Here is a 23,016-nt window from a genome sequence, read left to right on the forward strand (position 1 = left end):
AGCCTAAGAATATTGCCACGTGACCGTGCTGGTATGTCACATGTCAGCTGTTCCTCAGCTGATCGGAAGTGCAATCGATAGCTGCTTGTTTGCTCAAACCTGTGACGGGAAGCGATGGCTGAGGCCATAGCAGATACGAGAAGGCTGTATACTAAACCACAAAACCTGAACGATGCGTATGGGCCGCCGAGTAATTTTCTAGAGATTGATGTTTCCAACCCCGAGACGGTTGGCGTCGGTCGGAACAGGTTCACGACATATGAGATCAGACTGAAGGTGAGCAGCCAATGCTGGCCTGACCAGACCAGACAAACACACACTGATCTTTACTAATGCTTAAATACACTTGATTGACAGGAGTGCTAATGGTACATATCACAGTGTGGTTCATTTATGTTAAGAATACCACGACTTCTGTTTGCTTCCAGGTATAACTTTGTTTATCAGGATGGCTTGATAAATATTTCCATGACAACGTAACGATAACTGTTTTCGTCTTTATTTTGATTTATCACAAATGTGGACTGCAAGTCTCTGGTTAGGTGCTCGGAATGGTTCCCTCAGAAATGAAAACTGTCATAATTCACAGACCCTCATGTTTAGCAAACCCAAATAACTTCCTTTCTTTTGTGGAACACAAAAGGAGATGTACCTGAGGCTGTCATTCAATACACTGTAACTTGACTGTATAGAAATCAGATCCATTGGAAGTGACAGGTGACTGAAGCTGTCAGTACTTAACATTTGGCCTAAAATCTCTTTTCTTTTGTGTTCATTAGCAAGAATGAAAATCATACAGGTTTTAAAAAAATAAATATATATACACTACCGTTCAAAAGTTTGGGGTCAGTAAGATTTTTAATGTTTTTAAAAGAAGTATCTTTCTGCTCACCAAGGCTGCATTTATTTGATTAAAAATACAAACAAAAACAGTAATATTGTGAAATATTATTCCAATTCTAAATCATCTGTTTTCTATGTGAATATACAGTAAAGTGTAATTTATTCCTGTGATCAAAGCTGAATTTTCAGCATCATTACTCCAGTCTTCAGTGTCACATGATCCTTCAGAAATCATTCTAATATGATGATGTGATGCTCAAGAAACATTTATGATTATTATCAATGTTGAAAACAGTTATTTACATTTTTATTTCATGATGCTATAATGAATAGAAAGTTCAAAAGAACAGCATTTATCTGAAATCTAAAGCTTTTGTAACATTAAACACTACCCTTCAAAAGTTTGGGGTCAGTAAGAATTTTAATTTTATTTTGGGGGGAAAGAAATAAAATAAATCAATACTTTTATTCATCAAGGATGAGTTAAACTGATCAAAAGTTACAGTAAAGACATTTATAATGTTAGAAAATATTCTATTTTAAATAAATGCTGTTCTTTTGAACAAAGAATTTTGAAAAGAAATTGTACACAACTGTTTTCAACATTGATAATAATAATGAATGTTTCTTGAGCATCAAATCATCATATTAGAATGATTTCTGTAGGATCATGTGACACTGAAGACTGGAGTAATGATGCTGAAAATTCAGCTTTGATCACAGGAATAAATTACAGTTTAAAATATATTAAAATATAACACAGTCATTTTAAATTGTCATAATATTTCACAATATTACTGTTTTTTTTTTATTGTTTTTTATCAAATAAATGCAGCCTTGGTGAGCAGAAGATACTTCTTTTAAAAACATTAAAAAATCTTACTGACCGCAAACTTTTGAACGGTAGTGTATATATATTTTTTTTAACTATCCCTTTAATTATTCTTTTTGACACTGACCTTAAAACCTTTGTAAGCCTGACATTGTAATGATCAACTAACTTATGTTGTGCAATGGAGTACTTAGTTTAGTAGGGATGTCTACAAATGACATGAGAATAAGCAGAGTTTTGAGACAAGAGTTTCAAGCTGTTTAGTTATGTGTGTGTAGATAGTGTGTGTGTGTGTGTGTGTGACCACACCCCTATGTGCAAGGCCAAGATAATGGGGCTTATAACGATAATTATGAACCTGGCTGATGTTAAAGTACTGTTCACATCATCTTTACTAAGTGAAACCTTTCAGTTTGCTATTAAAATGCATTATTTTTTATTTTCCTAATGCATGTCTGTGCATGCACCCAACTTAAACAGAATTGATTTATTGCATGTTTCAGGGATTTGTGTCATGATAAAATTCATCTGTATTCACTAAGTAAATCCAGTTTATTGTGAAATTTCCCACACTTACACGCGTCATTCCTAAGACATGAATCAGCTTTCCGATATTTGCACTGACAAAATGCTTACTATCAGGGCTTGACATTGACTTTTTTGCTCACCAACCACTGTGGCTGGTGGTTTACCAAAGTTACTAGCCTCTCCGCATTTTCACTGGCCACAATTTTGACATTGATACCATGGAAGAAAACTGCCACATACAGTACAGGTCAAAAGTTTGGAAACATTACTATTTTTTATGTTTTTGAAAGAAGTTTCTTCTGCTCATCAAGCCTGCATTTATTTGATCAAAAATACAGAAAAAAAAAATGTAATATTGTGATATATTATTACAATTTAAAATAATTGGTTTTCAATTTATTATACTTTAAATTATCATTTATTTCTGTGATGCAAAGCTGAATTTTCAGGATCATTACTCCAGTCTATCACACGATCCTTTAGAAATCATTCTAATATGATGATTCATGATCAAAGTTGGAAACAGTTCTGCTGCTTAATATTTTTTCATAACCTGTGATACTTTTTTAGGATACTTTGATGAATAAAAAAAAAAAAAAAAGAAGCAAATTTAAAAATTGAAATCTTTTGTAACAACAATATACACTACTGGTCAGTAATTTTTTTTCTTTCTTTTTTTGAAATAAATCAATACTTTTATTCAGCAAGGATGTGTTAAATTGATAAAAAGTGATAGTAAAGAAGATTTTTCTTTTCTTTTGAATAAATGCAGTTCTTTTTAACCTTTTATTCATCAAATATATTAGGCAGCAGAACTGTGTCCAACACTCATAATAAATCAGAATATTAGAATGATTTCTAAAGGATCATGTGATAGACTGGATGTCACATGTGACACTGAAGACTGCAGTAATGATGCTGAAAATTCAGCTTTGCATCACAGGAATAAATTATTTTTTAAAGTATATTCAAATAGAAAACTATTATTTTAAGTTGTAATAATATTTCACAATATTACTTTTTTTTTTCCTGTATTTTTTATCAAATAAACGCAGGCTTGATGAGCAGAAGAAACTTCTTTCAAAAACATTAAAAATAGTAATGTTTCCAAACTTTTGACCTGTACTGTACATATTTTTAATATCTCATAATTTGGCAGCTGCTGCCACTCTAAAGGCTGTGAGTGGGACACACCAAGCCGACGCCGGTGGGCCGTCAGCGAGCGTCTGTCGGGATAGTTTTTGCGGAAAATGAGTATTGGAATAATTTCAGATATTTCAGTATCGATATCGGAAAAACTATATTTTTGACAACACTACATTGCACTAGTTTATTATTTCAAATGCCTTTTTTAAAGACTACAATTGAAAAATGTATATATTAAAATTCGACCCGCCAAAGTTGCTAGTAAGAGTGTCTGCGTGGCGGCGGGTGTTATTGTCAAGCTTTGCTTACAGTCGTGATTTGTTGGCTAAATTATTTGGAATGTAAGAGGAAGTTTAGAATAGTGAGAGAAAGACACACGTCATCTCTTTTGCATTTCTGTGTGTGTGTGTGTGTGTGTGTGTGTGTGTGTGTGTGTGTGTGTGTGTGTGTGTGTGTGTGTGTGTGTGTGTGTGTGTGTGTGTGTGTGTGTGTGTGTGTGTACTGTTATGCATGGATTGGACCTTATGACAGATGAATGACTGATAGCACAAATAGCTTTAGCAAATAGTGTTGTTATGGTACATATAATTCAGATTTCCAGGGATGCAACTAAACTTGCAAATTTTAAATATTCCTCCAAAAGCAAAACCTCTTGATACTTGCAGATATGAAAGGAATAGAATAATACAGTATTGTGGACGTTTTTAAAAATGGGAACAATTTATTTAACTTTGACCTTCGTTCATTTTTCTCTTCCATAATATATTTTCTCCATCAAATACAAAGACTACATGTATGCGGCCAAAGTTATCTTTACAAAGAATCACACACACACACACACACACACACACACACACACATTATTTACCACAGTTTGCATCTAAAAATGGTTTAAAAAGGGAAGTTTTTTAAGTGTCAGATTTAATGCTATGTCAACTGTCCGACGACTTGACTCTTAGGTGTATTTTCAACATAACACTCGATTCTTCAAAGTCGTTGTGCTTTCTATTTTAAATGACTTCCAATACGTTATTAACTGTATTTGTCACTGCAAATTACTGTCAGTGTGAACGTTACATTTGTGACATTTGACCTTGTGTAAGTGTGTGGCCTAGTTAGGCCTGGTGTTCTAGAAGTCATCCAAGTGGTTAAAGATTTGGGTTGGTCAACAAAAGGCTGCACTGACTATGACTATTGTGCACATGAGCAAGGCACGTGCTGGTCCTGCAGCTTAACATTGTGACATTGCATGAAAGTGGTGGAGAAAAAATTCAGTTCACAGTTGTGTGTTCTATTCTATCCTTGATACATTTGTAACAATACTTCTTGAAGTCCTCTTACCTTCAGAAGTTTTGACGAAAGACTAAATGCTCATCAGACCCTGGTATTGTTGTTGAAACTCTTCCCACTTTTTCTTCCCTAAATAGCCTAAATTCTCCTTTTGAAATGCTATACTTTTAAAAATGAAGCTCTTGCCTAAAGGAGGCGGAGGCGAAGACATTGTCACATCCCCTTACTGTCCTAAGCAGTCATTTTCCACAACTGATAAGTTGTGACAGGTGCCGTTGCGTCTGCTAATAGGCCACTGTCTTCCCAGCTTTCCTATAGTATTTTTAGCTTTCTCCTACCTACAGAGCGAGCCAGCGCCTGCCATTAGCCCAAATCTAAAGCTACTGTACTTGATTAGCGTATAATAATTAGCATATGCGTGTAATCAGTATTATTGTGTGTCTCTGAGTCGGCGGTGACCCTGTTTTGCATAAGGGAACACCCCACACATCCCTCTCACGCTATCGCTCTCTCGCTCTAGCCCTCAAGACCGAGAGAAAGAGCGGAGCTGTCAACTTTTGATTTGCTTCTGAAGTATTCCAATCGCAACAATGAGACGAGATAAAGAGATTCTGTTTGTATTTGTCATAGTAACACTGCTTGTGTTGATTGCATGCTTTTGTGTGCCAAGGGCACTATCTTTCTTTTAGGCTCTTTCGCACCATCCATGCACGCTTTCTCTCTTTTGCTCAGTGGCCAACCATTATCCTTTCCATCGTCATATCCCACATCCCATAGATGATCCTGGCATGGTAAGTGAGAGAAAGAAGCCAAGCCATATTTGTGTGTGTGTGTGTGTCTTGGAGAAGGAGCGAGAAGCTTCTTAATCCCTTCTTTTAGAGTGGAACGTGTGAATGACTATGGGGGTGCAGACCTCGTCTTAACCCCCTGCCAAACCCCCACTGGATGGCACAAAACGTGCCCATCCCCCGTCATCTCCTCCTGGTCTCGTCTCAGGATGGGCATATCTCTTCCTCAGTTCAGTTAGTGCAGGATTCTTAAAGTTCTGTTTGTTTTCTTGTTTTTCATCTGTAACGTAAAAGGTAAAATTGATTTACCCTCAGTCCATTCCAAGCTTATGATTTTTCTTTCTTCCATTGAATGCAAAATGTAAATATTTTCAACATAACGAATCAGGGCTAAAGTTCCACAATGATGACAACAAATTATCCATACTTGTGCACTATATTCCAAGTTTTATGGAGTCATATGATAGATATGTGTGAGGAACAGACCAATATTGAAGCCATTGTTCAATAAAAATCTTGACATTTGTCCCAGGGGCCGGTTTCACAAAGCTATTTTAGACCGGTCTATAGTGTTAGACAAGTCTAAAATTTGCTCATAGACTAGTCTGATGCAAGGTAGACTGATTCACAAAAATAAAGACAAAAATACAAACAGCCAAAAGAAAAGGTAAAATGGCTCATAATTTAAACATTTCTTCTTGTTACTACATTCTCCGCTAAATTTCCCAAGTAAAATGTCCTTGTAACTGTTATACTCCTCCAACAAACACATATTTCCCGCTGGGGTAAACCGCACTGAGCGGTTGAATGCGCTTACTCGATCCGCCATGTTTTTTGTTTTGAAAAGTGTCTTATTTTACCCAGAATGCATTGCAGTGTAGTCCTACTTAAGATAGTCAGAGTCTTAAGTGCTTTGTGCAACGGTCTGATTTTGATGTCTGACTATCTACTATATCTGAGCCATAGTCAAAGTCTATCTTTGTGAAACCGGCCCCAGCAGCTCTCTTTGGCACGTTCATGTGAGCAGTGGCAATATCTGATTTGTGGGCATTTTTATCAGATGATTTTTGTCCACAATACCAAAGCTGAATGATTTGTTTTTTGTGATCTCACTATAGCCGCGTTTCCATTACCCTCCAAATTGCGCAAATTGAAATTGCGAATTGAAAATACGCCCAATGGAAACGCGTCAATTTCTCAAAAACTCCCATTTATCGCAAAAAAAAATTACGCTCGCATGAGGAGGTTTTTCAGGCAGTTTAAAAAAGGAATATTTTGCAAAACTGCATTGGAAACAGTTTTTGCGTATTTACAGTTCAGTTAATGTAGATGGCGCAGTATGTTTGGACAGAAGACGAGACAGATTTCTTTATTAAACTCATAAAAGACAAAAGAATTACAGGAATACTGGATTCTAAACCACTAAGAAATGCCACAATCAAGACCTCGAAGCAGATATGAGGGAGAAACACCCAGAAACGCCTCATATGCTACCAAGTATAAGGGGCTTTCCTTGCCATTAATGCTTGGATAACATGCCTACGTCTCCTCCGATTAAAAATAATGGCCAGTGCGGTGGCTGGGATATACGTAAACCTCCCAACATCCGTCGCCATGATTTTTTGGAATGACTTATCGCTAGAGGAAAATATGACGTTTCAGTCGCATTACATCGGTTAATGGAAACACCATCATTTATCAATAGTTTTTTATCGACATTTAGAAAATATCGAAAAGGTTTTGCGCAAATCTGTAATGGAAACGTGTCTACTGACTCAATGATCCAGTTGCCGAAGTTGTGCCGAGTTGTGTCTGTTGCTCACACAAAGCTAACACTGGGTTAACTTAAAAAAAATTAAGCAACCAGCTGCCAATAAGCAACCAATAAAGTACTATTCTAACTTATAAGAAACAAGGTCTCACAGTTGTATGTCCCTGAAGTCCACTAAACTCAAAACTCCTTAGCAGTTATTGATATTTAATTGAAAGGTATAGTGGAGGATTTTCCCGAATTTTAGAAAAAGTTGCTGTCGGCATGGCTCATACAAGCCTACTTTCCAAAAGAAGATTTGCACTTTTTCCACTATGTCAGACTCGCCACCGGACAAATTGAGATGTTTACCGTGTCTGCGCGGTGCGTGACTTGTGCCAGGGCTAGCATCGCTAATCATAGCTTACATTAACTTTTACTAGCAGTGATTTTAAATGGATTTCTCCAAATAGCATGCCAAACTTTACCTGTCGAGTGGAAACTACGCGACTGAGGCATCAGTGGGAAGCCCAACCTGTGCTTTTAGCGAATTGAATATTCTCCCAAAAACACTCTGGTCTTGTTTCTTTCTTCAGAGGCCTTTTCTCTTCTTGTCATACAATTCGTAGACACTTTTTCTCTTGCGACCCTCAGACGTTTTGAGAAAACCCGGTGAGAACGGGCGAGCTTCAATGAATGGCTGAAACCGTAGCTCACCACACACATACACCCGAAAGTGCGCATGTGCAGAAAACGAAAACTACCTAGGGACGAGCACGTACGACGGCCTTACGTAGACATATCACCAGAATGATTGACAACTAGGAGGACCAATAGTCTTGATGATCCACCCGGAAAAAGAAAATCCTCCACTATACCTTTAATTGAACAAACCTAAACAAAATGAACACTATTCATGCAAATGGTGAGTGGTGAATGATTCTGCCTCAGATGGTTTTGCTGAGAATCAGTCAGTGATCAAACCGAGCATGCTCAATAGCCTATTCCTTCACCACCAAACTTGACATAAGTTTTCAATATTTAATTTTACAAGTTGCTCATACAAAAGTTGACTTTACTTACTTTTTTATTTCTACCTTTAAAATAGAGTGTGTCTAACAAAATAGAAGTTGGATTATTATTACAGTGTATCATATACTTCAGAAGTCACGAGTTGTGTGGACCACTTTTATGCTACTTTCATGGTGCTTTTGCATTCTCTTTGAAGCCTGAAAGCCTCAGTCCCCATTCATTGTACTTGTATGGGAAAGTGAGAGCAGTACAATAAATTCAGAATCTTTCCTTTTGTGTTTTGCTAAAGAAAGAAAGTCAAACGGGATTGGAACAACATTAGGGGAGAGTAAATGACAGAATTTTTGGGGTGAACTACATCTTTAAGGTCTGTTTTCTGCCTAATTTCCCAGTGTGTCAAGTATCATCTTTTGCTCATGAAAAATAAACACAATAATCTCATAATATGAAGAAAAGTAACTTTAGTACCTTAAGCAACTGAATATTGATAATCTTTCACTTTATGGATTATGCACCTTTGTAACTTGGACGCGTTCTTGGAATAGTTTTATTGGGTTTGTCACACAACATTTAGAGCTCATATTCACATGACCGCAGCACATAAGCAGGAACACAGATAAAGACTTTCAGTATATGCTGATATAAGCTCTGTTTGTTGGCTTCTGTTCATATAACTTCTTATAAAATCCATATTGTGTTTGCATTGCTAAAGTTGAGTGACATGATGAGACCACAGACTGTGCACGAAAACCATCCGAGGGAGGACTTTGGGATTCAATGTTGTTTACAGACAGGAGAATCCTCAGCCATACCCCCCTTCTGCGTTTTTGTATACAACACTCTCTTTCCCTATCCATCTTTCACTCCCTTCTTCACCTCCTCCTCCTCGTCATCCCCCTTTAATTCTTTTTTTTCCAATTTCCAAAAAGCCCTCTCTCTCGCTCTCCCTTTCTGCCATTACTAAAAATGGCTTGCTTGCCTGGTTGTCAGTCCCAGTCAAGTGTAATCCAAAGTCTACAGCATCCTCCCCGACAACTATTTTAATGGTAATGGGCAGCATATTGTATCAAGGCTACCATATCCTACTTGAGATGACAGTATCAAAAGTGGGAGTTGATGCTATTGGAACAAAGACAGGGGGCAGCTTTTTGCCAGAGTGAGGGTGTTGGGGTGGTGGGGTGGGTGTGTTTGCGTGCATGTGTGTGTGAGAGAGAGCGACTTGTGTGTAGAACACGGAGGGGGATGATGGTGGTGGGGCGCGAGTGCTCTCATTGTCCTTCTGTCCTCTTCTCTTTGGAGCTATGATGCGATGAGATGGCATTGTGCTTCCATTTTTGCTACTTTTATTTTGAAAAAGAGAGAGCAGAGCGGAGAGATGAAATGCTCGCTCTTAAACTTGACTTGATCCGACTCGCTAAAAGCTAATGCATAGCCAGCACAGAGCCCTTACGCTGGGTGAGGTGACCTCTCTCGGCTGTTTTTTCACTGCCCTCTCTCTCCTCCTAATGAGGCTACACCATTGTCCCCAGCACACACATGCATCTAAAAAAGAGGAGAGAGACCGGGATTCTGCCATCTCCTCCTCATATCGGCATAAGCCATGTGGAAGCTTTTAACAGTGTGGAAGAGTGACTAAAAGAAAGAGCGCTTTTAGTGCACCTTTCACACAATTGGCTATTTTTGGGTGTTGTGCATAAAATGCACCTGGTCTGTATCTCCCTCTTTCTCGCTCCGACTTTTTCTTACTCGGGCAGTCTGTCCCATTCTTGACAGGTTGTTTTGTTTTCATTTTGACATTTTTTAGGTTGTTTTTTAACCTATTTTGTTTGGAGCATTTAGAGAAAATGATGTACTGATACCTTGACCATACCTGCTAAATCTTGAAGACAGAATCTGTGGGTCAACATGGCTCGGGTAGACACAATTCTGACCAGCAAAAGGACTGTTTGTGTGCACATGCTTTTTATAAAAAAAAAATAATAATTAAAAAATTTAATGTTTTTTTAAACAAGTCTGCATTTATTTGATCAAAAATGTGGTTATTTTGTAAAATATTCTTGCAATTTAAAATAACTGTTTTCTATTTTCATATAAATGAAATGGCAAAACTGAATTTTCACTGCTGATTGCAGTACGAAAAGAGGCTTGTTAAAATAAGGTAAATACAACTACTAACCACATAGTCACATTTAAAAAGTAACACTACTTAGCCCAGAGAACCTGTCAATCACAGCTGTCAATCATGACGTCACACCACCGTTTTTATAGCATCAAGTAACTAACTAAAAACAAACTTTTTTGAAAAACAAACACTTGAACTTCCATCAGATTGATTAAAAACTACAGCAAATGACAGAAACCATCTTTGGAAAAAAGATATTTAAGTGTAATTTAATTGTTTAGTTGGTCTCACATCTCGTTAAATAACATGAGGAGGCGGGGTTTATGACCTATACTAGGACCAGTCACCGGGGGGGCGATCAAGACACTTTGGCTTCACTTTTCAGGGCTTGTGCGGCACGCTTGGTTTAAACGTATAATTTATTATAATATAATTTGATAAATAAAAATAAAAACCAGAAGTACAGGAAGGTATTGGCACAATTTCACCTGTAATAAGTCAGTCTGATCTCTAGGAATATAGCACAAGCTTTGGGACATGAAAAAAAAACCTTTAGGTGAATTACAGTAGGCCTAATGTTTTTGTAAAAAACTAATTGTGTACTGTGCATACAGGGAGTTGTTGACACAATTTCACCTGTTGTAAGTCAGTCTGGTTAATAGGAACTGCAACCTTTGAAACATGATAAATAAAGTTTACAAAAAATTCCTAAAAAATAATTGTTCTGTAAATACATGAAGGGAGGTATTGGAAAAATGTCACCTGTAGTAAGCCAGTCTACTACCAATACATTCAAGCTTTGGATTTTTAACATAGTAAAAAAGTAATTTTAATTAATACAAATTTTTACGTTTTAACAACTTGGAGGAATTGGCAGACGTTCCCTTAGGGATCATGCACTGTGGTAGCGCACCAAAGCATTCTCGAGTATAAATGCAGCTATAATTCACATAGGTGATTTTGAATTAATAAATGTTGATATACAATGGTTAGCTACATACTGTTAAAACTAATCGTGGTGTTGATATATTTTTTAGACTGCTGACTCTATAGAACAGTGGCATGGAAAACTAACTTTACCGCGCTCAGAGAGCCCTCTAGTGGTCGAGAGCATTTCCGTTGTGTTGTACATTTTCCGTACCCTGGTAATCCAGAGTTCTCGCGAGAGCACAAGTTGAATTTGCTCAGCGAGTTACTCTGGTGTCGAATAATGATGCTCATTAAATATGCCCCTCGATCTGAGCTGCACCAATCACATCGGGTTATCTGATATAGGCGGGCCAGAGGCGAGATGACGACAGCGCTGTGACGTCGAAGTCATTAGTAAACATTGCAAGATGGCTATGGATGAACACCAGTTGTTTGAAACGGCTTTGGCCGCTACACTGAACGAGTTAGACTTGGCTTTTTATCTAAAACAGGAACAGAAGACGCCGCTCGAATCGTTCCTTTGCCAGAAGGACGTGTTTGCTGTTTCACGACCGGATACAGGAAGAGTCTAATCAGAGAATGTCTAATAAGGTTAGCTCCGCTGGTAGCTAAGTGTATGGGGTTTATTGTTGTGATTGGTCGTAGTGTTATCCAATTGCGTGCAGAGAGATTTTCAAATGCACGCTTGGTGCCGCCCCTCGAGCTGGCCGATTTTCATTAGTCGACGCCAGACCATTAATCTTTCAGATTTAGGTCTGGATTTCCAGGCTACATTTTCCGTTGTGTTGTGGATTCATTTTGTTGTGTTGTGAACTTACGTTTGCTTTTTAAATTAGAACAGCATTTATTTGAAATGGAAATATTTTGTAAATGCCTTTACTGTCACTTTTGATCAATTTAATGTGCTTGCTGAAAAAAAGTATTAATTGCTTTCAAAACAACAGAAAAATTCTTACTGACCCCAAACTTTTGAACAGCAGTGTATTTTAACTGTATCATTATATTGTAGTGCTTGCTGTGACCTAACAAGATAATGCACTAAGTTTCCAGCAACAAGCTATATGCCTTGTCACACTGAATGTGGACATGTTGCATGACACGACATACTCCTAGCCGATCAGAACATATTTAATGTTTAATACAGCTATGTAGAGCAGGACTTTGCACCAGTGAGCTTTCACCGTGGGCAGGGCTACTGAGTGCAAACAAATAGAAACCAAGTGATCAACAAAATGTTGATTTCCCACATGCGCAACTGTCCAAAAACTCTGATTAACATGGAAGACGGAGCTTTTATCGCTTGATGCATTATCGCAGCGCTCTTAAGTTTAGCCGCAGTGTTATGATTTATGATGAGAAGGCTTGGATTGTAATGAGTCCTGTTAGTGGCCAACTAGAGAGAATTAAAAAACAGACATCATTAAATATCCCACGGAGCTTACAGAATTAACATAAAAACCACCCAAGAGAACATAGCTGACCATCAGAGAGTCTCTAAGCATTTGATCGTCTCGTCTAACACTGAGTCTCATTACCTGCCAGTTTAATCATGTCATACCGTTCCCCTCTCCAGTATGCTCACAGGTATTGATGGACCTCTTGAAAAGCCCCGTCTTAGCCGCAGCGCAAGGCTGCTGTCTTAATGAATTGGGCTGTTTTCATCTGCTCATTGAGTGTTTGATGTGTAAGGGCTTCCGTCTGTGTGGTTAACTTTGGTTGCCACGGTAATCAGGCCCTTTGTTGGGCTGTTTTGTTTGCTTGTCTCAGGTTTGATTGAGATCATTAGCAGTGAGGGGAGGACAGTCAAACTCTTTGGAGTTTACATCTGCAGCTGTACACAGTGTGATGTACCCCTCCTTTCTCTTTGCACACGCACACAAATACAACACTGCTCTCGTCACAGCATTTTTGTTGAAGTGTAATTAGTGGTGCTTGCGAGCGTCACTATTACTATTGCTCATACTTGGTGTGAGGGATTTGAACAACCCCCTAAAGTAGTTAAACTATAGCATGCAACTGTTCCTGTGAAGTTTGCACTTGGGACAAGACTGATGATGTGTTAATCATGCAGCTTGTTGTGTAATATTACTTTTGTATTCCGTTTAGTTTTTGGCAAGCGATCAATAAGAAAATAAATAAATAAAATGCTATTATGTATTTATTATGTGATGGCAAAGCTGGATTTTTAGCAGCCAGTACTTCAGTATTTACCTGAGATTTGGCGCCAGATTACAGGTGGAGGAATATGACTTTATAAAGATGGCTGCATAATTATTTTATTTCTACACAGAAATTGGTAGATCTATTAATAAAGATTTTTGACCCTTGTTGTAGGGATGTCAAATGCCCTGGTACTAAGAAAAAAGAAAAAAAAAGTTGACGGTACCCGCAGTACTGGTAGTATAGAGTACATACACTGAACAAAATTATAAACGCAACACTTTTGTTTTTGCCCCATTTTTCAAGAGCTGAACTCAAAGCTCTAAGACTTTTTCCATGTACACAAAAGGCCTATTTCTCTCAAATATTGTTCACAAATCTGTCTAAATCTGTGTTAGTGAGCATTTCTCCTTTGCCGAGATAATCCATCCACCTCACAGGAGTGGCGTATCAAGATGCTGATTAGACAGCATGATTATTGCACAGGTGTGCCTTAGGCTGGCCACAATAAAAGGCCACTCTAAAATGTGCAGTTTTACTGTATTGAGGGGGTTTCTATTTACATTGTGTTTTTACAAGCGCTGAGTAGGCTTGCTGCGATAGTTGGTGTTACACTGTGTTCAGCCGCACACCGATTACATCACCCCCATTGTTGTTTTGATTTTTTTTATAGTAATAAAAATAATTTAGTTCAGTTAGAGAACAGACTAAGAATTTAAAAAATGAACACGTCTGCTTAATTCAACATGAGCTAAACAAGAGTCGTAGCACAGATCAGCAACAGGAGTCAGATTTCATTTATCAAGTGACGAGAGTGAGGCCAGCTGAGCTGACTGACAAGACGATGACGGAAGATTTGGTTTCAAAGCGTAATATAAAAGCGCCCATTTGGCAATATTTTGGATTTAAACCTAATTTTGATAGGGAACCTGCAAAGGGGTTAGTTGTGTTTTTCATTAAGAATAATAATGAACCCATAATTCAAGCAATTGCCGCCCCCAAATTGTTGTTAATGCGAAAAATTCAGATAGTTTTTGCACGCTCGCGAAACTTTTCATTATAACCAACGTTTAAGCACGATGCAAATTAATTGTACAATTTAAGCCCTATTTGGATGGTAATTTTTTTTCTCATGTGGACAACCATAAAAATACATTTGCATGGCACCTCAGTTATAAAACTCATGCACTCGGATGGCGATTTATTCACTGTGGAGGAGTGAGTTTTGTGACTATGCAAAACAGTTGCATACCTGTCTGACTGCCAAAAATACACTGAAATTGTCAAGTTGGCACATAAATAGCTTGTCCTCAGTAGTGCATTATATATCAGTTTCAGTGACTTGGAAGAAGGGAATTCAGCCGTCCATAGTATATCAGTGAGGATAGAATATTGGCCACTTTTTAAAACCAGCTGTAGAATTGGTAAGTATTCCAGGGAGATTTAAAATGTAATAATATTCCTTAAGTTATCTACTTATTGACCATTGACTTTGTTTTCATTGATGTATTGTGCCCTGCCCTGAATGACTTCAAATAGCTCCTCTATTAGAAGATGTAAGTCTGACAAATGTCTTCTTTTGCTGTAAGGGGAATAGATGACAAACTTATTTGGAATGATTTTTTTTCAATCTTTCACCTTGTTAACACAACACTTAAGCCGTAGAGTGAAATAAGAAACAAAACCTGACCTATTGACACCTTCATAGGTCCTTGTCATTTCTGTGTGTGCATTTTAAGAAGTTTTCTAGATAAATGGGCTTTCACCCTTGGCCTAAGAACTAATCCTGTTCAATAACTAACTAACTCTTCCTCCGGTGTGACCGCACACCACATAATAGTCCCGAAACTATGACATTATTGTCATGAGTGTGTGTATTAAATTACCTGTTACCGTGATCAATTGACATGGGGATTAACTTCTTTAGACCTGCTTACTTAGTGGAACCTAAACCCAGTGGTCCAGCCATTCACACAGTATTAGCAAGCACCTCAGCAAGGTTGCTACTAAATGCTTCCTCAGCACTGCAGTTACCCTGATCTCATAGCCGTTGAGTTAATCCCCGTCTCATATGACCGCGTGGGTTGAAGGAATGTCCAAGGGTTATAAAAATTCTAACTGTAAGGTTAGAGAAATTATTCATTTAGGTTACTGCAAATAAAAATGAAACTTAAATGAAAAAATTTGAAGATATAAACACTTGAGGGGATAGTTCACCTCAAGTGTTTTCAGAATGAAAATTTCTGTCATTGTTGACTCGCCCTCATGTCGGTGCAAAATGGTATGATTTATGTTTTATGTCAACCCGTATTAAGTTGTATATTTTGCGTAACACAAACAAATATTTTGAAGAATGTTTCCAACTGTTTTTGTCCATTATACCTATCATTAAACTTTTTAAAGGGGACCTAATATGCCCCTTTTTACAAGATGTAACACAAGTCTCAGGTGTCCCCAGAATGTGTCCGAAGTTTCAGCTCAAAATACCCTACAGATCATTTATTATATCATGTTTTAAATGCATTTTCGAGTGGAAGGGAAAACATGCTGTTTTCATGCATGTATCTTTAAAGGTCCCGTTTTTCCTGTGTTTTTGAAGCTTTGATTGTGTTTACAGTGTGCAATATAATGTGTTCATGTTTCACGTGTAAAAAAACATGGGATGTAGTCCAAACCGGCCATTCGCTGTAGGCTTTGAAAGGGGACTTCTGTTAAATAAAATATCTCGCTTGGCATTGAACTTTGAGCTTTATAATTTTACAGGTATTATTTATGCTCTAACAGCAACATTACACACTAACTAAAGTTTGAAAAATGGGATCACGAAGAACAGGACCTTTAGCGCAATTAGCTGGTGTTCCCCGCCCCGCTTTCCAGAAGAGGGTGGAGCCTGTACAGATCCTGCCTCCAATAGTCTGCAAAACCTAAAACATCTGTTTGATTTTGAATTGATTATCATCTCTATCACGCTCACGCGACATTGCAGTTCTTCATCATCATGAAAGTTTATTATCTGCATGCGTTTTAAAGCAATATCAGTCTAAACTTCTGATATATGGTTTTCTGAGCGCACACATCCGAAGCACGTGCACAGAAAGCTGGATGTCAGACTGTGCGTCCCGTGAGTATTAAACTAAGTTCTCTTTCACGTCTCATTGCGCTTAAAGGGTTTGTTCACCCAAACATGAAAATTCTGTCAGTAATTACTCACCCTCATGTTGTTCCAACCCCGTAAGACTTTCGTTCATCTTCTCAACATCAAATTAAGATATTTTTGATGAAATCTGAGAGCTGGCTCACTCCTCCATAGGCTTCTAAGACACTATAACTTGCTGGCCCAGAAAATGTATTAAAGACATCGTTAATATAGTCCAAGTGACTCCAGTGGCTCAATCTTAAAGGGATACTCCACTTTTTTTGGAAATAGGCTCATTTTACAACTCCCTCAGAGTTAAACAGTTGAGTTTTACCGTTTTCGAATCCATTCAGCCGATCTCCGGGTCTGGCGGTACCACTTTTAGCATAGCTTAGCATAGATCATTGAATCGGACAGGACCATTAGCATCTCTCTCAAAAAAATGACCAAAGAGTTTCGATATTTTTCCTATTTAAAACTTGACTCTTCTGTAGTTACATCGTGTACTAAGACCGACGGAAAATAAAAAGTTGTATGTAACTACAGAAGAGTCAAGTTTTAAATATCAAAACTCTTTGGTCATTTTTTTTTTTGAGAGATGCTAATGGTCTTGTCCGATTCAATGATCTATGCTAAGCTATGCTAAAAGTGGTACCGCCAGACCCGGAGATCGGCTGAATGGATTCGAAAACGGTAAAACTCAACTGTTTAACTCTGGGGGAGTTGTAAAATGAGCCTATTTCCAAAAAAAGTGGAGTATCCCTTTAAGTTTATAAAAGCGACGAGAATACTTTTTGTGCGCAAAAACAAACAAAAACAACGACTTTATTCCACTTTTCATTTCCTTCTCTCTGGGCCTCGAGTATTTTCACGTAGTGTTTAAGCGTAGCGCGTCTGTGTTGTACGTCACACGTAGGCTCACTATTGGGCGACGCTGGTCATGTGTGTGATACGTGGTGACGTGCAACACAGACGCGCTACGCTTAAACACTACGTGAAAAGACTCGAGGCCCAGAGAGAAGGAAATGAAAAGTGGAATAAAGTCGTTATTTTTGTTTGTTTTTGCGCACAAAAAGTATTCTCGTCGCTTTATAAACTTAAGATTGAGCCACTGGAGTCACTTGGACTATATTAACGATGTCTTTAATACATTTTCTGGGCCAGCAAGTTATCGTGTCTTAGAAGCCTATGGAGGAGTGAGCCAGCTCTCAGATTTAATCAAAAATATCTTAATTTGTGTTCCGAAGATGAACGAAAGTCTTACGGGGTTGGAACAACATGAGGGCGAGTAATTACTGACAGAATTTCCATTTTTGGGTGAACTAACCCTTTAATATTTTGTGAAAATTGATAATAAGATTTTTTTTTTATGAATAGAAAGTTCAAAAGAACAGCATTCATTTTAAATTTAAATTGTTTGTAACATTTATAAATGTCTTTCCTGTCACTTTTGATCAATATAGTACATCTTTTCTAAATAAAAGTATTAAAAAAAAAATTTCTTCACAAAATCTCAATGACCACAAACTTTTGAACGGTAGTGAAGATTAAAAGGTGCAATCAGTAATTTACTAATATGTTACAAATTATTCACTCACACGAGAGAAAGCGAGACTGTGAGAAAGTGATTTTATTCTACATGGGTCGGGTCACATGATATACAACTCATTTGGTTACTATCTTCTTTTTTGTTACCATTATCACTTTAGCTTCCTTAACAGTTTAATGACGACTTGCTTCTAACACCATGACACAAAATTAGCGAGCACACCTTCAGTGAAACATTGTTTAATGAGATTAGAAGAAAAACAGATATGGGTCAGATTGATAGAGAAGGGGGAAACAAGCAGAGATGGATAAAGATTGAAAAAATAGAGATGGGGGGGGGAAAGCTGAAGTAGTGAGTATTTCATCAATGTTCCTCATTGTGTGGAGAGAGCTATGTTTTCTGAAGAGACCCTCTCAAGGCTAAAAACATGACTTGGAAGCAGCTGAAGAGATGGAGGGAGAGTGAGCGATGGAAAGAGGAATGGTCTTGGGGTAACTGAGGATCGATGAACATTTCAACTCTTCCTGTCCAATTAGGGCCCACGTGAGACTTTGTCCCCAAAGCACACATTCATTTATTCGTTTAACTTACTGTCTCCTCCACCACGCATTCATCTGTTTTGAGTCTGCCTCGAGCAAATCAGCCAGTGTAGTATTGATCTGTACTTTTATTCCCATCTGCGCGTTCGTTACTTGTGCTGCCTTTTGCCTCTTCAGCTTCTCCTTGAATGCTGTCATCGGGCTGTTCTTTTATTTCATAAACATCTGCCTCTCCAGTGACCCTGTTTTAGTGTCTCAGTGGGCCTTTTTGTGTACTTTACCTATTTATTTAATGCTTTACTCTAATACTGAACTGGGTTTCATTGAAGTATTGATGCTGTTCAGCTGCACTGTCAGTCCTTCAAACTGTTTTCAAGTTTCAAAGGTTTTCAAACTACTTTTATAAAAGATGTAGGTCTTTTTTTTTTCTTCTTAATCTGAGATTGATGTGATGTTTGTCCGTTCTTGTTCTCCACAGACAAACCTCCCCATATTCAAGCTGAAGGAGTCACGTGTCCGGAGGAGATACAGCGACTTTGAGTGGCTGAGAGGAGAGCTGGAGAGGGAAAGCAAGGTGAAGGATGGATGAGTGAAATAGTAGTGTTGGTTTGGTTGGAACATCGCACGAATGCTCAGACTGAGGCATTTTATCATCCTTCCATCCTACTGCATACTATCAGGCTTGTTGTAAGGGTCCAGTTCAACTAGATACGTTTAGGTATCTAGTAGTAATGCTTTTTTTTTTTTTTTTTTTTCATTGGATTGGAAATGATTCTGTAGTTCAGGTAATGGCGTTTGAAGTGATTGTAAGAGACCTATGATTGCATTTGGAGACGTATGTAAAGTGAATGAAGTGCTTGTATTTCAAACAGGTGGTAGTTCCTCCTCTTCCTGGAAAGGCTCTGTTCAGGCAGCTCCCATTCCGTGGGGATGATGGTATATTTGACGACTCTTTCATCGAGGAACGGCGGCAAGGCCTAGAGCATTTCCTCAACAAGTGAGTCACAAGATCCTCCTGACAAACATTAATCTACCTTCACATGCAGTTGAACCATGCGAGTAGGAAAAGACAATTCTTCTAAATCACTGTACATCACAAAGCAGGACAAAATTAGCTTCAAATTTAACAGTTGACAGGTTTATTTTTTACAGACCAAGTACATTTTGTTAATTTGGCAGATTCTTCTATCAAAAGCTCATGACTTTGGAGATGCTAGCACCATGTTATACTGTTCGATTGCCGTATTGCAGCGTCTTTACGCCCAACATTCAGTTCTCAATGCTAAAGCACTTCTCCACAACCTATAAAGCTGAATTATGATGTTTATCACATTAGTCTTTCATTCAAAATGTTCACAAAAATATTATCTTTAAATGGAGTAAAATTCTAGAAAAAAGTGACAGCCTATTTTGCACATATTGACGGTGCCATTATTATTGAAGGACACTGTATGTATCCATGATGCATTGTGGGAATAAAACTATTTATCCTTGCGATTTTGTTCTTAAGTGCATTTGAGTTAATGTTGATACGGCAAGATTTCCGTAGTCCTCTACTTGCGTGTCCTTCCTCTTCACTTCTTTTGGCCTCAGCACATCTGAACTGTTTCTGTAAAGAAGAGTGAAGCGGTTCTCATGATAACATAACACAAGAGTTTTTCCTCTTTCCGCTAATTTGGAGTTTTTAGGTTAAGGTACTTCAGTGAAAGAGAAAAACATACACTTGCCAGCCTTTGTGTCATCCGATGTCTTCCCTCACACTTTTTTTCCTTCTCTCATAATTACCTACAGAATGATCAAAACTGATGAGAGGCCACAAGTGCACCAGCTTTACTTTTTACATTTGTTTTATTTTTGATGTGTAATTTATGATAATTGCGAGTGAAATTACAGGCATGCATACCTTTTCCCTACAAGATGTTGTGTGCACTCCTGCTTATTTTTGATCCGAGGTGCCGTTCCCCCGACGACTGAGACAATAAAAGTTACAGTTCGATTGTAATTATTTGCTGTGATTGCAGACTTTGCCATTATCTTTGTTTCATGTGCAAATGTGCCGGCTCTACCTGTTTGAATTTTAATACGAGCCGAACAGCTGTAAATTAGGTTTGAAGAGAGAAAGGATATGGAGGTAATTAAGATGTTTTTTTTTTTTTTTCTTCAACCAAAAATTCCTGAATTAAATATCATTGTTCGGTACTAATAGCACCTGGGGAAGGGGGAAGCATGCCCATCATACTTCTCGACTATGTGTGTGTGGATTTGCACAGCATGTCTTTATATTGCCTCTCCCAAACCTGAAAATGATTCTCTGTCATCTTGACTTATAACATCATGAGCATCATGTAATTTTCGAGGTGTGAGTGTCTTTTTTTTATCCCATTGGAAGCTGGAATAGAGCTAATGGTAAAATAATTCGTTTAATTAGCATGATGGCTCATTCTACTTTTTTAAAGATATGCGTAATTTAAATTCAAGCTGGATGATTTATGATCTGAAAGAAGATGCAGCGAAACGTCACAGCCTCCTAATAATATCTAAGAGTTGCATCTTGATTGGGGTCAAATCTCTCATCAAATCTCTCTCTCTCTCTCTCTCTCTCCCTCTACAATGTGCATCCTTGCATAATATTTTTATGATGGCTAATGTGCCTTTTTGTGGTCTGATTTTCCAGAGTGGCTGGTCATCCATTGGCCCAAAATGAGCGCTGCCTGCACATGTTCCTACAGGATGAGTCCGTGGATAAAAGCTACACCCCTTCCAAAATTAGACAAGCCTGAACCGGTCTGGACTCTACACACACATACACACGTCACACACAAAAAAAACATGGCCCACAAGCAATAAGAAAGGTTTGAATCATTCTTAACTGGAAAAGAATCTTCGCATGAACCATAGGGCGTCCAACACATTTACCTGCGCAGAACACGAGACGACAAATGATTGAAAATGTTCTAGAATTAGTCATTGTATCCCTTCACTTTTACACCAGTACGGTTTTAATCTGTCCTTATAGATAGTTTTGGTCTCTGATTTATAAATCCATATGTTAATATTACCACTTTAAGTCCAATCAAACACATTCTTGTGTGTAATTAATTGTGGTTAAGAATTATTTATGGTAGTTTTGTCTGAGAGAGCACCACTAGCTTTGATTATTTGTAGTACAAGATCAAACGAAACGAACCAAATAACTATATCACAATTATGCAAGCACTATATCACACACATTGGCATCCCTGTGTTACTGTACTACCTACTTATGTTGCTTTTAATGCTGAAGAACACGTACAGAAGCTTACCGTGCAGGGTGCACTTAATTGGGAACCTCTTTGATTGTGTGCTGTGTGTCCCACTTAGCTGCAGACAAGTCTGTTTTTACTGTGTAATGGTGTTACACAGAAACACAGAGAGTTCTGCCAACATTGCATGTTTCCAGATTTGTATACTGCTGTGCCATTGTTTTGTTTATGAGAATTTTCCAATAAAACGGATCAAACACACGCACTTATGATGTGGTTTGAAAAACGAAAGCGCCTCTGTTTGGCTCCGCTAAAACTTCTTTTAAGAGATGATCCTAGCATTAGAAGTGGTTGTAGACATTCACTCTGCCTTAAAAGGTTTTTCCTTTTCGACCATCGGGAGTTTGTATAAAGTGAGTCACTTGCGTATATTTTGACTAGCGTTGTTCTGTTAGACTCTCTATAGGACATAATTGCATTTCTTCTGATCAATAGCTAAAGAAATAACTAGGACAAGGTGATAAAAATATCAGTATTGTATGCAAGAATTGTAAAAATGAGCCTTACACTGAAATGAATTGCGCCCAGTTATTGTTCATTCACACAGCACATGGAAATTTGAGTATTATACACAAAACAATATTAAAAGATGCGTAAATTAATTTAGTTATCGCACATTTGTTATTTGCTCTATGCTTTATTCGAATGCATTATAACTTCATGCCACCAAGATGAGTGTGATTTAGGGCATTTCAATCTTACTGGTAAACAGATACTTCTTAAAAGACAGAATGAATTTAGTCAAAGATATTTTTATTGATCTTCTAAGAAAGACTGAGGCAGGAAGTTGTAAAAAGGATAAATTAGTTTCAATAGGAATGGTTACTCAGACTGGAAAGAAGACAGATCCTCTTCGAATGACCCGAATATAAGAGTAAAATGAACTTTTTTTTCCATTTAAGACAGACAGGGTTTGGCTTGTGAATTATTGGCCAATTAATAACTATATTTTTTTTATATATAACTATATATAAGCCATGGTGAACTGGTTCTTCAAAGTTTGTTTTGTCTGGGTACTTTTAGCATTTGTTTAATGACAACAGAACAAGAATGACCTGAACACAAGGGT

The 23,016-nt window shown here is 37.8% G+C and overlaps 1 protein-coding gene across 1 annotated transcript; it reads left to right on the forward strand.

Moving 5' to 3' along the window:
• The first annotated feature begins 40 nt into the window (after positions 1-40).
• On the forward strand, positions 41-22,148 carry snx3 (sorting nexin 3). The gene is made up of 4 exons (XM_084432589.1): positions 41-276; positions 19,124-19,219; positions 19,518-19,642; positions 21,320-22,148. Exons 1-4 carry the CDS (start codon positions 115-117, stop codon positions 21,423-21,425), a joined length of 489 nt encoding a protein of 162 aa, XP_084288715.1. The 5' UTR covers positions 41-114; the 3' UTR covers positions 21,426-22,148.
• The last annotated feature ends 868 nt before the right edge of the window (positions 22,149-23,016 follow it).

The sequence above is a fragment of the Rutilus rutilus genome (assembly GCF_951802725.1).
Source record: "Rutilus rutilus genome assembly, chromosome: 15".
In the NCBI taxonomy this organism is placed as follows: domain Eukaryota; kingdom Metazoa; phylum Chordata; class Actinopteri; order Cypriniformes; family Leuciscidae; genus Rutilus; species Rutilus rutilus.

Coding starts and splice junctions, on each gene's coding strand:
- snx3 (XM_084432589.1), top strand. CDS start 115: ATGGCTGAGGCCATAGCAGATACGAGAAGGCTGTATACTAAACCACAA. Junction 19,220..19,517: donor AGCTGGAGAGGGAAAGCAAG/GTGAAGGATGGA, acceptor TATTTCAAACAG/GTGGTAGTTCCTCCTCTTCC. Junction 19,643..21,319: donor CTAGAGCATTTCCTCAACAA/GTGAGTCACAAG, acceptor CTGATTTTCCAG/AGTGGCTGGTCATCCATTGG.